Here is a 17,556-nt window from a genome sequence, read left to right as displayed (position 1 = left end):
TGAAATATTGGTAGGGTCACGAGAAATCCAGGTAGCAGCAGTGATGGAGTAAAAGTTACAGGTAGCCCGGTCGATTGCGTAAGGATGTGTGTGTGTGTGTCTGTCTGTCTGTGTGTGTGTGTGTGTGTGTGTGTATATATATATATATATATATGTGTGTGTGTGTGTGTGTGTGTATGCGTGTGTGTGTATGTGTCTGTGTGTGTGTATATGTATGTGTGTGTGTGAGTGAGTGAGTGAGTTTGTGAGTGAGTGAGTTTGTGAGTGAGTGAGTTTGTGAGTGAGTGAGTTTGTGAGTGAGTGAGTGAGTGAGTTTGAGTTTGTGAGTGAGTGAGTTTGTGAGTGAGTGAGTGAGTTGGTGAGTGAGTGAGTTGGTGAGTGAGTGAGTTTGTTAGTGAGTGAGTGAGTGAGTGAGTTTGTGAGTGAGTGAGTTTGTGAGTGAGTGAGTTTGTGAGTGAGTTTGTGAGTGAGTTTGTGAGTGAGTGAGTTTGTGAGTGAGTGAGCTTGTGAGTGAGTGAGTGAGTTTGTGAGTGAGTGAGTGAGTTTGTGAGTGAGTGAGTTTGTGAGTGAGTGATTGAGTTTGTGATTGAGTTTGTGAGTGAGTTTGTGAGTGAGTGAGTTTGTGAGTGAGTGAGTTTGTGAGTGAGTGAGTTTGTGAGTGAGTGAGTTTGTGAGTGAGTGAGTTTGTGAGTGAGTGAGTTTGTGAGTGAGTAAGAGTAAAAAAAGTAAAGTGATCTCGAACCAGTTGAGCTCACTGAAGTGACATAAAAGGAAGACGCTATGTACAGCATTTACAAGTTCATTGTACCGATGAAAAACTTGACAATCGTGGACATGTTTGAGATATTGTTGAGTTAGACCAGCACTTTAAGACCTCATTGACTGCGGTACGAATATTGTTAAAGTACAGGATGTTACAAACCGTATCTTTTTTACTAGTGATGAAATCATCATAAAATTATATACATGTATCCGCAAAGGCAAACAGAACGTTGAAATTGACATGAAATGTGCATATATACCTTAGACCTAGGCTATATGTTGTTTGGGTCATATGCTTACACATAATACATGGCATGGCTTTAAACCGGGTACCCTATCATTTATCTACGTAAGCCATGGGGAAAAACTGTCATGAGCGACCTGGAGGAACTGGGCTTCACTTGGGAAGAAGTGATAGGGCAGGTACTGGACAGAAGAGCGTGGAAAGCAGTGGTGGCCCGCATCGTCGACAGATGAAAGCGGCAACGATGATGATGATGATGATTTATCTACGTAAGCCTTTCTGAAGTATTTTGGTAGAAACCACCACTCATTGATTGTCGTCTCAGCTGTTTGAGTCCCAAACGGTGCCGTGTCACGAGCCAAATCAAACTATAAAATACTTTTTAACTTTGTCAAGTACGTCTTCAACAGGCAGAATTATAGGAAATTGTCTGCCTTAATACTGCTACTGTAAAATGATAAAAATGAGCTTCGGTTAGCGACGTCCCTCGAATAGGACGTTAAATAGAGGTCAAGGGTTTGAGCACGCAGTAGAACCGACCAGAGTTATCGAAAAGAGTAGGGGTCCTGCCCGGTGTGAGTGGATAAGGTAAATCTGTCCGGATTATGCATCTTGTACTCGTTTTATTTACAGTTAATGACGAAATATTATGAAATATTAAGTGCGCCGCCTTATACACCTTCGTTGCGGGAAGGACTTTAACTTACTTGAACAGTTGATGTTGTCGAAGGTATGAAGTCTTGGAACTAACTTATTTTACAACGTCATGTAAAGAATATGAGAGCTCTATAAAATGTAGGATAGTATTTATACACATGTTATGGCATTCATTAATATGTCCAGCATAAATTTCAACTTACAACATTATTAATTCTTAAGTGGTGGTTCGGCCGAATGACCAACTGCGCGGTTCCCATGGCCTTAGTGGGAAACGATATAAATTGTCGCACCCATAGTTAGCATTAACATAGAGTCTGGACTCAACTGACGCCAAAGATGTGGAACTTTCTTCTCGTGTTCGCGGCTGTGATTGCCTGGCCACCGTCAACACAAGGTGGGTACCGCATTAGTACGGATAGTTTTCTCAACAGTGGGTTAATACCATAAGTGTGACATTGTGCCATTATGTTAAGGATTGTTGTTAATTTATAGCATTACTTCTAAAAGCAGAAGACGCAAGCACAATATTGTTTTTATATACATGTATTTGGATTTCAACGTTCCTTTGGCACGTATTCCAGATGTCTCTTTGTTTTGCTAAGAATAACAACACATTCAATATTAGATCATATTAAATCCTTAAGTTTCCAGGCCCGGATATATCAGGGATGTAGAAACATGCCCTGTGTGCCGTGCCCGGTTATAACCGGGATAGGGTTTCAGGAAGAATACAGCATTGCGTTCGTGTAGCGCGCGAAACCAGGAAGTCAGGGAGTTAGGACCGCCGGCTGTAGATAATACGTAGTAATCACTTGTTATATTTTGTGCTGTCATTTGAAACATAGATGAGTGAAAATGCTTCTCACTCTTTCAAGGTCAACGGGTGTACTTGACCACTGTTGACGCTTGGAGATTCCACAAGGTTCGCGTGGCCGGACAGATGACCAATGACAATGTCAAGGCCACGTGTGAAGCAGCGGGGATGAGGTACCCGTGCTACTACTCAGGTAGTGATGGATGTACCGAGAGCCACTACTGGACCTCAGGCTGCATCACGTATGACGACGCCGGTGTCAGCTGTGCTACCCACGGGGTCCTCTCCGCAAGCCTGTGTGGAACTACTGACCCGTACGACAGTCACTGTCAGCCCCTTGATGACACCTTTGTGTACTGCCCTGGCTGTTGGACTGATGGCAGCGCCTGGGGAGTGGACTACGAGACTCACACCTGTTGCCTGCAGGGAGCAGACTACAACAACATGTACGCCCTGTGTGCAGGTAAGGATGCAGCCTCGTTTTCATCACAAGAAACAGGATGGTGTGGGCAAATCTAACTGTTTTGGTGCCTTTATATTGTTCAAAGTCAACCCGCATATAAAGCGTCAATTTGATTTTTATGTTGTAATCAACAAAATAGCTTGTATTATTATCAATATCTTAATAAATGCATTTAACATGAATAAAGGTATTTTTCATGTTATTGAATTTCTCATCAGCTTAGTATTTGTTTGCGGGGATGGTTGAAGCTATTGAATTATTAACTATGTAGCTGTGGATTTCCTTTCAAAGATATGCATAGCTGAACTTTTATTAGGAAAGAAGAAATATTTTGTGTAAGTAAGGTGATAATTTAAACAAGTCGGATACATCATTACTGTGCATGTTAGCAATTGGTTGGCGCATGAAATATCAATACATTATTGCTTAAAGGACAAGTTTTTTTTCCTTTTCCTCTTATACATAGAAACTAGATAAGGACACTGGGAGGTGGTTTGCCTAATTATATCATCATTTTGGATGAAAGCATTTGAATATGACAATAATAGATATTATAAATCACTTGTGAGCTAGCGTCTAATTCAAAAGAATTCCATTAACCCTTAAGCTGCCAGGTTTTTTAGGCAAGTAAAAATCAAAAATGTTTAACCCCTGACCTCCCTCACAAAACCCGCGAAACAGCCGGCGGCCTTAACTCCCCTAACTTCCGGACTTCCAGCGCTAAACGCACGCAAAGCTGTTTTCTTCTGGGAAATACCCTATCCCGGCTATAACCGGGCCCAGCACACAAGGCATGTTTCTGTATCCCTGTTTAAACCGGGACTGGCAGCTTAATTACCGAAAAATAACCCACTTCCTCAACTAAATTTTCTCCAGCTCCTACGTGTGCGAGATCGCCCTGCGTTCACGGATCCTGCACCGATGATATCGGGGGCTACACGTGTACGTGTGAGAACGGATGGGACGGGACCGTCTGTGATCAAGGTTTGTAAAGTTCAATCATATGGATGCAAGTGATTATCTTTATCAGCTATAGTCTATTAGATTTATCTTCATTTCGTTTGAATTACCACTAGTAGGAATTGGAAATGGATACTGGATACAGACAACCAGTGTGAATATTGCATCGTGACAAAATGTTCCAGGGCTCGTATACATTGATGCGACCAATTAACTAAGCAATGGTTCCCCGGAAACGGTAATCGTAGACTAACTTGAATCTCCTTTCCTAGACATTGATGACTGCGCGTCCTCCCCATGTGCACACGGAACCTGTACGGACGGCTTCATGAATTACACCTGTAGCTGTGAGAACGGCTGGGAAGGAACTGACTGTGATCACGGTTAGTTTTTACAATGCACTTATAAACCAATTGAACGAACTGTAACTAGTCAAAAATAGCAACAACGTGTCTAATCGGAACACGGACAACGCTCTTAGCATGCGCTGCATGAAGTGAGCAAACCATAAACCTTAATAGGATTTAGTGATTTATAACTTGAGTATCTGATCGGGCATCCTTCCACTTAGTAGATTTCGCCGTTAGCATGTATAACATTGTGTTGGCTTATCATTCAGATATCGACGAGTGTGCGAGCAGCCCTTGCTGGCTGGGAGGGACCTGCCTGGATCACGTGGACGGCTACAGCTGTGTCTGTCCTAAAGAAAAGACGGGCAAGAATTGCGAAACGGGTAACTTTCCACTTTTTGTACCCTCAGATTGTAGCTTTACAAATACTACTAGGCTTAAACTCTGTATAAGGCTTCAAAGCTAACAAAATTTTAAAAGGTCTTGCCTTTAGATGTGTTCTTGATTTCAAGTTCTCCGTTTTTGATATCTAAGGGCCCTTCGACGGAGAATGCTACGAGTTTTCCACCGTTGCCGTTACCCATGGTGAGGCGACAGAGGCCTGCAGTACCAATGGCGGCCGCTTGGTGGACGTGAAAGACGACAAGCTGCAGCGTTTTCTCGCTGATAAGATCGCGGAAACCAGTCGCGCTTCCAACTGGCTGGCTATGAGAAGTGCCCCGTTGCCAATCTACTACAGCGATGGATCTCCTAGTTCAGGTATGGCAGTTTTTATTGTATGGATCCAATATTACTCAGGATGTGCCAGAATGTTGTTCATTCTGATATAAATGACATTTTTGATTTGTTTACTAATTCCAGGTAGGGATATAAATATTAATGGAAACACTGGTCTGTTCATTGTCTGAGTACCAGCCTCCGTAAGTGACCACTGGCTCAAAAAAAAGTCGCTTGCTAAACGTGGCTAGCAAGCGATTTTTTGAGCCAGCGGTCACTACGGAGGTTGGTACTCAGGCTAGCCTATTCATACACAGGAAGTACTAATGCATCTTCTACAAAGTGCCTAGACTCTGTCCAAGAATTGACTTGTTTACTTTTATTGTCACACAAAATATAGGATGCCGATTCAAAAATGTAGACTGGCGTTACTGTATGTGCAACATGATGACGCTTGTGATTTGATTGAGTCACATAAGAATTTTGAATTGCTTAGCTCTAGACATGTGTGTATGCTCTAAGAGTACATCGGTCTTTATTTCAGGGTCCCTTCAGTGGTTGGCAGGGCAACCTTCATCCCCCTTGGACCTGTGCGTTCTTCTGGACAGCTCCAACAACTACCAGGCCAAGGCTGTATTCTGCACGGAGGAGTACAACTACGTCTGCCAGTCTGGTAGATTATCTTTTTTATCGATTTCTTAAGACGATACGGAATAGACATAATAGTAGTCAATTCAATTTGCATGTTAACGAATGGGATTAACTCATCAGCAACAATGGAAATTTAAAAAAAAAACATGTCTAGGCGACACTAGAATAAGACCATTAACAAGAACTGCATATAAAGACACTTTTTAACAAATAATGATTTCTTAATCTTAATCTTAAGGTTGGATATATATTAAGAAATAACCAACTGGAGCATGTACAATCACGTGAAGTGGTTGAAGGTTTGCTATCCTGGTAATAGAATACACAATATGAAAGTGACCCAAGCAACTTAATCTAGTTTAATTCGTAAACGATCAGATGATTCAGAGAGATTTCAGTCCCTGGTGGCAGATAGCGGATGCATGACTTACCTTTGTATTTAGCATTGCTACTTGTTGTAATGATAATTTCAGTTGCCAAACCCTGTGAACCAAACATGTGTCAGAACGGCGGAAACTGCACCTCCTGTTTCAACGGAACTGCAACCTTCTGTGACTGTCCGGACGGTTTCGATGGTAGGACGTGTGAAACAAGTGAGTAATTTCGTATTCACCACAATCAACGAGTCAACGACTGACATGTAGGGAAGAATGTCACTGTTCTTTTAACCAAAACATCGTGTTTAAAAAGAACCACACTGGCGTCATAAACTTCAAGACGCGAGCCCTACTGCCAAGCAGTGTTGTGATGAGCTGTGCACCCCTGAATAAATAAAAGATCACCACACAGTTTCGACAATCATAGTGGTTTAAAGACCAGTGACATTCTTTCGTAAGTGTCAGTCGTTGACTCAATGATAAAGACGTAGATCGTGACTAGTTACTAACGTAATTCCTCGGACTTGAAGTTAGAAAATGATGTCGCAAAACAGTCAATCTTTAAATGTCACCTGTCTGTGAAATAAGAATGGTTTCACTACAAACTTAACCTGTAACCTTTTTAACAGACATCGACGAATGTGCCTCCAACCCGTGCCAAAATGGCGGAAGTTGTCATGACGGCATCAACTCCTACAGCTGCGGTTGCCTCCACAGTTTCCAGGGCGTCCACTGTGAAACAGGTTCGTGTGACAGTATTCTGTATGGCGGTAGGCCATAACCTGTAAGTTCCATATCTATGGGCGTTAGTCATGAGTATGAAATAAATAAGCTTTTGTGAACAATTCAAACATTATTTCCGAGCTTTCGAGCTCTCTATAAAACACCCAAAAACACATTTGTACTAAAATCACAAAACTCGTCCCCCTCCCCAGTTTACTATGTAGATGTCTATGTATAAGGCCCTTGTTATTTTGGTACCGTTTGTACCCTTGCAATTAGCCCACGGAAATGAATTGGCAAATTAAATCTCGCTAACGTTATATCTGTTACTTTGATCTCTGTTTTGCAGCCACAGACTGGTGCTCCCCTGACCCATGTCCGTTCGGTTGGACCTGCGTGGATCACACCTTCTATTTCAACTGCAATGGTGAATAAACTTCCGCTTCTGTTTAACTGTTAAATCCGTGTGAAATATATCGATGAACAATACTTACCATTGTGATTTGATCTAACACCTTTGCTATTTGTCTTTGCAAGGTTTCCCAGAAATGCAACAAAACATTTTGAAAATGCCACAGCCTTCCAGCTTCGTGTCATTATCGAAGGCTTGAAATCTTGTTTGTACATTTTGCGTCCATTTCTAGATTCTGCTCCCTCCAATCGCATGGTCTCCTACCAGTGCAGCAGCGCCTCCTGTCCAGATGGCCTGTACTGCACTGAGGAGGGCGTGGCCTCCTTCTCGTGCAAGCCTGAGTGACCGAGATGTCAAAGTCGTCTTCTCACACTGGGCCGGTAGCGAAAAGGCTGATATGCTGTCTTATCACAAGAGCCTTGCAAATCTTGCTCTTAACCATCTAATGAAGAAAATAAAGCGCTTCAAGGATGATATTCACGGCCTTTGACTTTATTTCAATACACTTATACAAATTTGCTGCGCTGATAGTCGTACTGATGTACAGTTATTCAACACTGAGTAAGCCGCACTGTTTGATGAACAACAGTAATAAGCAGATGAATGACTAATGGAGGTAACCTAATGTGAAAAAAATGAAGGAGCTGGATGAATTCTTATAATGTTCCACCTAGAACCACTAGAACCTTTCAGTTGATTTGTAAACTTTATCGACTTACTAGTATATACTATTATTATCAGGTAGTCGTCAAAAACCACCACTGTTCAAATTTCTCTACTACCGGTTCTTTTCTCAGTCACCGCCCTGTTAGTGGCCGCGGCAGTGGAAGAGCAATTTGTATAGACGAATTCATATAGACCCATGGGGTACGTGTCAGTACGTAAGTTTTCCAATAGTATGGGTTAGCAGATCAGGGTGTGTTGGAGTAGCGGCAGGGTCACAGAAAGTTGATTGCTAACATCAGTGATGTGGGAGCGTTGGCGACACGATAATCGATATTCGACTTCTCGATATTGGTAGCTAATTTTGAGGCAAACAAAAGTACAGATTAAGCAAGAAGTTACTTTTTGCAGTAAGCTATGATTTACATGAGTTCTGATGTTGTTGCTCAACTTCACTCTGTTAAAGTCAGTTTTCTCTTAAAAGAATATAACTTGGGTTTTCTCTTAACGTAGAATTCGAACATATTTTTCACAACACGCGGTAAGCTACTAATATATATAATTCAGTATCTAAAATTAACGCAAAGCACTACAAATATCGTTATAGTGTGTAAAAAAAATCGTGTGAAAGTTTTCCAGTCGTCGCTTGAAATGCCATACAACAATTAAGTCTAAAATAATTAACTAACTCATTGTTTACCTGCAAACCTTTTCAACCGACTTAAGTGAACTTTATGTTGGAACAGCGGCAGGGCCATCGAACGGTACGATGTAGTATTACTGTAGCACTGAATGACACAAAGATCGATATAACTGCGGCCTACGTGCCGATTTGATATTCCCATGAATAAACAAAGGTTCAAAGAAATAAATTGTCAAAGGCGTTCGACAGCGCCAGCGAGGCTCAATTACAACCGCTTCGATGAACCGCTTGCTAAGCTCTTACGTCCCTCAGAACTTATCTTTTAGACATATAACGTCTTTGAGTACTTTGTTGTTCAGTAAGAACGTTTGAAACAAAAAAACAATCTCAAAAATAATGAGAGATATGCATACTACATGCCAAGTGTTTAAGAGTTTGACATTGCAGTGAAGTCATTCATTTTGTTAGTTTATCTTGCTTCATTACACGGGTATATAAAGACATCAACATGTGGACCACTAAAACATTACCCTGCTTGCTTGGATGTTAAACATTGTGTTTTGGGGGGTAAATGTGAACAGGACATTCCATTTTTTGGTTTATTTTGATCTCTTCCCAAGGCAAAGACATAAAAATGTGGACCACTAGAAAGACGTCTAAAAGACTGCGAAAACACTTCCAAAAACATAGCCCTACATCTGCTTGGACGTTAAACAAGGTGTTTTATGGGGTAAAGGTGTACGGCGCTGCACTGACGTAGGCAATGTTGACTTCTTATCTTTCTCCAACAGCTCGGACTAATCAGCAGTCCGCAGGTTCACGACAGGTCAAGGCATTTCCTCCACAGAAATATTAATAGCGGCCGTCCCTACCGGTCAGCTGTGTGGTTCCCATGGCCTTGGTGTACAGTATAAACTATTGCGCACAGAACAAGTCTCACACACATTACAGACCTGGACTCAACCCAGCATACGGCAAAGATGTGGAAGTTTTTACTCTTCTTCGTGGCTGTGATCGCCTGGCCGGAACCGTCTCAAGGTGACTATAGACATTTTAAGGTATTAATAATAAATAATAATAATAGTTTATTGCAAATTCATGCCCGTAGGCTAATTGCATGTTGACAACAATGTCGAAATACAAATGTAAGGTAAAACAAAGGTATACATGAATACAAAATCATTCTATATTGCTATTCTACAGTAAGTTTCTATATCTACGGTACTAATGCGGGATTTGATTTCTTCTCTGAAAGCAGTGGAAACTAAAAAGTCCCACACTTTCAATGATGAGTGGGTTGGAAGATTTTAAAAGTATCCTAGCTGACTCAATTAAGAAATTAATGGATTGATGTATACGACGATTCCATGTTTGCTGATTCTAGTAGTTATTAGGATATGGAATGTTCGCAATGTTTAGGAAAGGCATTTGGCTTTTGGAACGTTATCGGCGTTGTTGTTTTTACGGTGTTCGTCGCGCTGACTTCTCCACTGTGAATTCATGACACCGCGAATATGCGTTTCCAATGGATTCCTACTGTAATACAGGATTGCTTTAACTCAAACCTTGAAAATCACGGGGGAAATGTATTTTTCCCCTGCAAACGGGGAGTTATGCTCGCACGAAAGTAGATCGATAAAATCATACGGTATAAATAACAACTGATTCACAAGAAGCCTGTTTTTCATGTCTTTGCTGATGCCATCCTCGACAGGATGCGTCTAGCTCGAAAACACACAAAAGTTGCAAAACTACGTTTTAAGCAAAAACTTAATCTTCAATCTAAGTCCTAAGCACATATCTGGATATTCAATTTTACAAAGATCAGGTCTAAAAAGAAAATTTAAAAAAAAAACGTTGTTGAAATGCCTCATTTGCCAATCTGATCTACGACAGTACAGTCAACTTTTGTCTTCGTGCTAGCACCTCTGTTAAAGGATCACCTGGCTATTGTGGCAAATTCTTAGTGGTGCGAACAGCAGGAATCTGGTGTAGTGACCGCCAGCCTGATATGACCATTTTGTGCCTATAGCTTAGCCTACGCTTCCATGGCTGCCACCTTCCACGGGGCGACAACGTCCTTTTTCGCACTGCAGCTAGGTGTCGCAGCTGCATTGTGGAGAATTGTTCCTTGGCAGACAGTCCATTGAAACTTCATCCAGGCATTAACTCTTAGTTGGGTTGAAGAAACTACCCCGTGATTTACCAAACTGGTGTAACCGGCAGATACATGGGCGTTGAAAAGTCCAGGATGATATATCAATCTATAAATCTTTTTTCTTCAAGGTCAACGCGTGTACCTGACCACTGTCGATGGGTTTGCGTTTTACAAACTGCGCACTGCTGGATCGATGACGAACTCCAAGGTCAAGGTCACGTGCCAAGCGGCGGGGATGACGTACCCGTGCTACCGCTCAGGTACTGACGGGTGTACCAGCGGCTGGACCTCAGACTGCATCAGATATGACGACGCCGGTGTCAGCTGTGGTACCCACTGGGTCCTCTCGGCAACCCTGTGTGGAACTACTGACCCTCGGCACTGCCAGCCTCTTGATGACACCTTTGTGTACTGCCCTAGCTGCTGGAGTGGTGAAGGCAGTGCCTACGGAGTGGACTACGAGACTCACAACTTCGGCCTGCATGGAGCAGACTACAACAACATGTACGCCCTTTGCGCAGGTGAGAATCATCGATGTCATTGTACTTAGGATAAGAAAATTTTTCTAGGCGACAGAAGGCGATTTCGCCTTTCGTGTTTGAGCATGACCGATATTTTACATGGAAACAAATCTATCATCTAAAAGCCAATCCACATGATGTACATTTCGACACAACTTCCTTTTTTCCAGACCTATATGACTGCGGGTCCTCCCCATGTGCACATGGAACCTGTGCGGACGGTGTCGCGAGTTACACCTGTAGCTGTGAAAACGGTTGGACAGGCCACAATTGTGATCAAGGTTAGTAACATTCTGCCAAATGCGGTTGCACGTGTAATGATAGGTGTAAGCCTTAGGATAGTAAAATATTCCTTACTGTCGCGTTATTCAACCTGGCAATCATGTTACCTTGTATTACCTCGAATCCTCGTCACAAGAGTCACTTACAGTAGGATAGGCTTTATTGATATAGGTATAACCGGGCTAAAAGATTGCAGTGACGAGTGCAGTATGTTTCGAATTTCCGTGCGAGGTCGTTGTGGTCCTGAAAACTCATCATATGCATTTGAAGGCTAGTGCGGCAGTAGTATACGTGGAAGCCTTAGTATCCATATATTTACTTGGGATTCGGCCATTTGCCAAAGATTGCTTATACTCAAGCTATGATGAGTAAGATTTTGGATTATTGGAAAAAACAACTTATAAGACCCAGCTTCTAAATTTGCTGTCGGGAGAGGAGACGAACTCACTCTTCTCATTTTCAACAAAGACCGTGGCCAGTCTCCCTAGTAATGCGAGGTTTAATATTAGACAGAAGGCAGGTTAACCCCAATCTTGCCTCCCAAATGTCCGTCAGCCGGAGAACTTCAAATTTGTAAATGGAAAATACTAACACATATTTTAGCTGGCCAATTTTGTCTGATCAAATCTAGTTGGAGGCGGACATGAAAATTTGGGAAAACAAATTAAAAGCAAAAAACTAAGTAAAGAAAAGCAAAACCAAGACGGAGATTTGGGCCATGGGTGACTTCACACCTCGTCATTCTCACAGTAGGTCGGCGGTTTCCTTGACTCTGTATTGAAGCCGTCGCAAGGAATCGGAGAAGACAAACAGAACAAGGCCACCTCACAGAAATACACCTAATCTAAGGGCGTAATTCGTTTTCATAATTCTTATAGCATATCCCTGTACAATGTGATAGATTTTCCTTTTTGATCGTGCCCGTGTGATGACTCGGCGGCGAGTGGAAGCCTTTGCGTCTATGGTAGCGAACGGACATTAGTGCTTTGCGTTCTGGATTGAAAATACTGAAAACGCTTTGTTATTTCACTTTGTTCAGTATTTCTGCTATCATTTAATGTCATATTTTTTCTTAGCCATCAACGAATGCGCGTCCTCCCCATGTGCACACGGAAACTGTACGGACGGCTATTTGAGCTACACCTGTAGCTGTGAGAACGGCTGGGAAGGGACAGACTGTGATCAAGGTAAGTGTATTGTTTCGGCCATATGCATGAAATAGAACTTCAAATATGCGCTCGTTGTTTTCTTTAATAATAGTATATGTTACCCCTCGTGTAATATAGCCTTAAATATACCGTCATGTATACCTCTGATTAGATTAATTTGAATATAAAAAACAAATGTCAAAAAAGACATTATCATATTTTCTTTTACAGGTTTTCATTTATTGATTTTGATGAGACATTTTCTTTCCCAGACATCGACGACTGTGCGCCCTCCCCATGTGCGCACGGAACCTGTACGGACGACATCGCGAGTTACACATGCAGATGTGAGAACGGATGGGAAGGGACCAACTGTGATCAGGGTTAGTAATTATCTGGTAAAACCAACTACAATAACGAAATAACAATTGCAACGCTAGAAATATGCATCTGAATACAAAATCTTAGAAAAGCACGTCAACAATTCCCACCGAACTGTGTGACAAAGGTCATCACATGTATGGTCTCACCGTTCCAAACAAGAATGTTTAAACGACTGATTTTTTTTTATTACAGACATCGACGAGTGCGCGAGCAACCCTTGTTGGCTGGGAGGGACCTGCTTGGATCACGTGGACGGCTACAGCTGTGTCTGTCCTAAAGAAAAGACGGGCAAGAATTGCGAAACGGGTAACTTTCCACTTTTTATACCCCAAGATTGCAGCTTTACTAATACTACTAGGATCAAACTGTATGTAAGGCTTCAACGTATTTAGTAATACTCTAACAAAGGTTTAAAAGTTTTTGCTTTCAGATGTGTTCTGAATTTGAACCTTATCTTTGTCAAATATCTAAGGGCCCTTTGTCGGAGAATGCTACGAGTTCTCTACCGTAGCTGTTTCCTATCGTGAAGCGACAGAGGCCTGCAGCACCAATGACGGCCGCTTGGTGGACTTGAAGGATGACAAGCTGCAGCGTTTTCTCGCTGATAAGATCGCGAAAACCAGTCGCACTTCCAACTGGCTGGCTATGAGAAGTGCCCCGTTGCCGATCTACTACAGCGACGGATCTCCTAGTTCAGGTATGGCAGTTTTTATTGTATGGAACCAATATTACTCAGGATGTGCCAGAATGTTGTTCATTCTGATATAAATGACATTTTTGATTTGTTTACTAATTCCAGGTAGGGATATAAATATTAATGGAAACACTGGTCTGTTCATTGTCTGAGTACCAGCCTCCGTAGTGACCACTGGCTCAAAAAAAATCGCTTGCTAAACGTGGCTAGCAAGCGATTTTTTGAGCCAGCGGTCACTACGGAGGCTGGTACTCATGCTAGCCTTTTCATACACAGGAAGTACTAATGCATCTTCTACAAAGTGCCTAGACTCTGTCCAAGAATTGACTTGTTTACTTTTATTGTCACACAATAGAATGACGATTCAGATTAGGAAAAGTGTAGACTGGCGTTACTGTGTGTGCAACATGATGAGGCTAGGCTTGTGATTTGATTGAGTCACATAAGCATTTTGAATTGCTTGGTTCTAGACATGTGTGTATGCTCTAAGAGTACATTCGTCTTTATTCCAGGGTCCCTTCAGTGGTTGGCAGGCCGACCTTCATCCCCCCTGGACCTGTGCGTTCTCCTGGACAGCTCCAACAACTACCAGGCCAAGGCTGTATTCTGCACGGAGGAGTACAACTACATCTGCCAGTCTGGTAGATTATCTTTTTTATCGATTTCTTAAGACGATACGGAATAGACATAATAGTAGTCAATTCAATTTGCATGTTAACTAATGGGATTAACTCATCAGCAACAACGGAAATTAAAAAAAACATGTCTAGGCGACACTAGAATAAGACCATTAACAAGAATTGCATATAAAGACACTTTTTAACAAATAATGATTACTTAATCGTAAGGTTGGATATATATTAAGAAATAACCAACTTGGGCATGTACAATCACGTGAAGTGGTTGAAGGTTTGCTATCCTGTTAATAGAATACACAGTACGAAAGTGACCCAAGCAACTCAATCTAGTTTGATTCGTAAACGGTCAGATGATTCGGTGAGATTTCAGTCCCTGGTGGCAGATAGCGGATGCATGACTTACCTTTGTATTTAGCATTGCTACTTGTTGTAATGATAATTTCAGTTGCCAAACCCTGTGAACCAAACATGTGTCAGAACGGCGGAAACTGCACCTCCTGTTTCAACGGAACTGCAACCTTCTGTGACTGTCCTGATGGGTTCGATGGAAGAACGTGTGAAATAAGTGAGTAATTCCGTATTCACCACAATCAACGAGTCAGCGACTGACATGTAGGGAAGAATGTCACTGTTCTTTTAACCAAAACATCGTGTTTAAAAAGAACCACACTGGCGTCATAAACTTCAAGACGCGAGCCCTACTGCCAAGCAGTGTTGTGATGAGCTGTGCACCCCTGAATAAATAAACGATCACCACACAGTTTCGACAATCATAGTGGTTTAAAGACCAGTGACATTCTTTCGTAAGTGTCAGTCGTTGACTCAATGATAAAGACGTAGATCGTGACTAGTTAATAACGTAATTCCTCGGACTTGAAGTTAGAAAATGATGTCGCAAAACAGTCAATCTTTAAATGTCACCTGTCTGTGAAATAAGGATAGTTTCATGCACTACGAACTTTACCTGAAATCTTTTTATAGACATTGACGAGTGTGCCTCCAACCCGTGCCAAAATGGCGGAAGTTGTCATGACGGCATCAACTCCTACAGCTGCGGTTGCCTCCATAGTTTCCAGGGCGTCCACTGTGAAACAGGTTCGTGTGACAGTATTCTGTGTGGCAATAGGACACAACCTGTAAGTTCCATATATATGGACGTCTGTCATGAGGATGAAAGAAGCAAGCTTTTAAATTTTGGAAACGAATAAAGCGAGGGGTCTATTCACTATTATTGTCAATCAGTTTTATTTATCGCTTTTGTTCTCATTCATGTCTGTAAAATACCTTATTTCCATGTCATGCATGTCTTGTGTATTTTCTGTTGTTTATAAACCCAATAAAAATGATTGGGAAAAAACAATTAAAACAATATTCTCGAGCTTGCCAGCTTTGTACCAAAATCATAAAACCAGCTAATCATTGAAACCGTAGGACTTTTCATCACCCTCCGCTTTAAAAGAAGAAGTCCCCCCCCCTCCCAAGTAATGTATGTAGATGTATATAGAATAGACCATTGTTACTTTTTACCATTTGCACCCTTGCAATTAGCATACTGGCTTAAATCAGCAAATAAAAGAAGAAAAAAATTGTATAACTCCACATGAATAGACAGGAAGACGCGTATTGGCCTAAGGATAAGATTTCGACGGGGTAAATTACATGTGTTGTAACAAGGATTGAACTTAAAAACATGATAGAGGTACAAATCTGTTGACGACTTCACAACCATACAGGCAGAACTTTATCACGCTACCACTGTAACTTTGATCTCTGTTTTCCAGCCCCAGACTGGTGCTCCCCTGACCCATGTCCGTTCGGTTGGACCTGCGTGGATCACACCTTCTATTTCAACTGCAATGGTGAATAAACTGCTGCTTCGGTTTAACTGTTTTATCCGTGCAAAACATATCCATGAAATGTATACTTCACATTTTGATTTGATTCAACACCTTCGCTATTTCATATGGCATTTCTTAACACTGAAGTTGACAAGAAATGTAACAAGACAGTTCTTTTTATGCCACAGCTGTATGAATAGTACAGGGCCTTACTGTAACTTAAGATCCTTTTTGTTAATTTTGTTTCCATTTCTAGACCCGGCTTCCGCCAATCGGATGGTATCCTACCAGTGCAGCAGCGCCTCCTGTCCAGATGGCCTGTACTGCACTGAGGAGGGCGTGTCCTCCTTCTCCTGCAAGCCTGAGTGACCGAGAGGTCAAAGCCGTCTGCTCACACTGGGCTGGTCGCAGAGGGCTGATATGCGGCCTTATCAAAAGAGCCTTTCGAATGTTTTTCTCTTCATTGACGGAAACAAATAAACCGCTTCAAGGATGATATTCACGGTCTTTGTCTGTATTTCGATCTATTCTCAATGTATATATGATAAGCTCAACAACTGATGCATTTTAAAGAGGTATTTAGAAAGTAGTTATTTAACACTAAATGAGCCTCGATGGTAAATGAAAAGCAGCAATACGCAGATGGATGACTTAAGGAGGTTAGATAATATAAAATAAATCAAGGAGCTGGATAAATTCTTTCAATGTTCTAATTTTAAGCTGATTTGTAAACTTTCTCGACTTATAAAGGTAGTCGTAAAGAATCACCATCTAGTACAGGTTCTCGTCTCTGTCACCACCCTGTTGGGGGTCGAGGAGAAGCGTCGACCAATACAGACCCCTGACGTACGTGTCAGTACGTGTGCCGATAGTAAGGGTTAGCGGGTCAGGGTTTGTTGGAGTAGTCGCAAGGTCGCAGAAAGTTTACAGGTAGCGTGGGTGATGTCGAAGCGTTCAATCAATCATTCGCAGGCATCAGTGGAAGCGTTGGCTACCCAAAAATCGATATTCTTCTGATCGATGTTGATAGCTTCTTTTGAGGCAAACAAGGGTACAGATTAAGCAAGAAGTTATACATTTTGCAGTTAGCTACAATTTACATGAGTTTTGATGTTGTTGCTCAACTTCAGCCTATTAAAATCAATTTTCTCTTAAAGGTATAACACTTGGGTTTTCTCTTAACATAAAATTTGAACGTATTTTTCACAACACGCGGGAAGCTATTAATTCAGTATCTAAAATGAACGTAAAGCACTACAAAGACTTAAACTAAACTAAAAAGAAAACGTGTGAAAGTTGTCCAGTCGTCGCTTGAAATGCCACACAACAAGCAATGCAGTCTAAAACAATCTGATGAATAAGCAATGCAGTCTAAAACAATCAACTAACTCATTGTTTATCAGCAGACCTTTTCAGCCGACTTAAGTGAACTTTGTATTGGAAGAACAGCTTCT

The 17,556-nt window shown here is 41.7% G+C and overlaps 3 protein-coding genes across 3 annotated transcripts in view; all 3 read left to right on the top strand.

Moving 5' to 3' along the window:
* The first annotated feature begins 1,922 nt into the window (after positions 1–1,922).
* On the top strand, positions 1,923–7,607 carry LOC136429684 (fibropellin-1-like). Its single transcript, XM_066419621.1, has 10 exons — positions 1,923–2,060; positions 2,542–2,943; positions 4,176–4,286; positions 4,523–4,636; positions 4,788–5,012; positions 5,515–5,643; positions 6,095–6,214; positions 6,628–6,741; positions 7,071–7,148; positions 7,366–7,607. Exons 1-10 carry the CDS (start codon positions 2,003–2,005, stop codon positions 7,476–7,478), a joined length of 1,464 nt encoding a protein of 487 aa, XP_066275718.1. The 5' UTR covers positions 1,923–2,002; the 3' UTR covers positions 7,479–7,607.
* A 1,757-nt stretch (positions 7,608–9,364) lies between these two features.
* Positions 9,365–17,556, top strand: part of LOC136429168 (fibropellin-1-like) — a 47,188-nt gene continuing 38,996 nt past the window's right edge. The window contains exons 1-4 of the mRNA XM_066419046.1: positions 9,365–9,477; positions 10,726–11,118; positions 11,289–11,399; positions 12,477–12,587. Of these exons, the coding sequence (XP_066275143.1) occupies positions 9,420–9,477; positions 10,726–11,118; positions 11,289–11,399; positions 12,477–12,587 (673 nt within the window). The 5' untranslated portion in view covers positions 9,365–9,419. The remainder of the gene's footprint in view (positions 9,478–10,725; positions 11,119–11,288; positions 11,400–12,476; positions 12,588–17,556) is intronic.
* Positions 12,633–16,479, top strand: LOC136429085 (fibropellin-3-like). The gene is made up of 9 exons (XM_066418964.1): positions 12,633–12,636; positions 12,821–12,931; positions 13,125–13,238; positions 13,405–13,629; positions 14,139–14,267; positions 14,710–14,829; positions 15,246–15,359; positions 16,046–16,123; positions 16,359–16,479. The coding sequence occupies exons 1-9, from the start codon at positions 12,633–12,635 to the stop codon at positions 16,469–16,471; spliced, it is 1,008 nt and encodes a 335-aa protein (XP_066275061.1). The 3' UTR covers positions 16,472–16,479.

This window comes from Branchiostoma lanceolatum, chromosome 3, assembly GCF_035083965.1.
Source record: "Branchiostoma lanceolatum isolate klBraLanc5 chromosome 3, klBraLanc5.hap2, whole genome shotgun sequence".
NCBI classification, from domain to species: Eukaryota; Metazoa; Chordata; class Leptocardii; order Amphioxiformes; family Branchiostomatidae; genus Branchiostoma; species Branchiostoma lanceolatum.
Note: the sequence above shows the minus strand (reverse complement) of the source record. Positions and strands in the feature narration are given on the sequence as shown.

What these genes read in the sequence shown, in the direction of transcription:
- LOC136429684 (XM_066419621.1), top strand. Translation starts at nt 2,003, where the DNA reads ATGTGGAACTTTCTTCTCGTGTTCGCGGCTGTGATTGCCTGGCCACCG. An exon ending in CATGTACGCCCTGTGTGCAG is followed by an intron (nt 2,944 to 4,175) that starts GTAAGGATGCAG and finishes CTCCTTTCCTAG; the next exon opens with ACATTGATGACTGCGCGTCC. An exon ending in AGGAACTGACTGTGATCACG is followed by an intron (nt 4,287 to 4,522) that starts GTTAGTTTTTAC and finishes CTTATCATTCAG; the next exon opens with ATATCGACGAGTGTGCGAGC.
- LOC136429085 (XM_066418964.1), top strand. An exon ending in AGGGACCAACTGTGATCAGG is followed by an intron (nt 12,932 to 13,124) that starts GTTAGTAATTAT and finishes TTTTTATTACAG; the next exon opens with ACATCGACGAGTGCGCGAGC. An exon ending in CTTCTATTTCAACTGCAATG is followed by an intron (nt 16,124 to 16,358) that starts GTGAATAAACTG and finishes TTCCATTTCTAG; the next exon opens with ACCCGGCTTCCGCCAATCGG.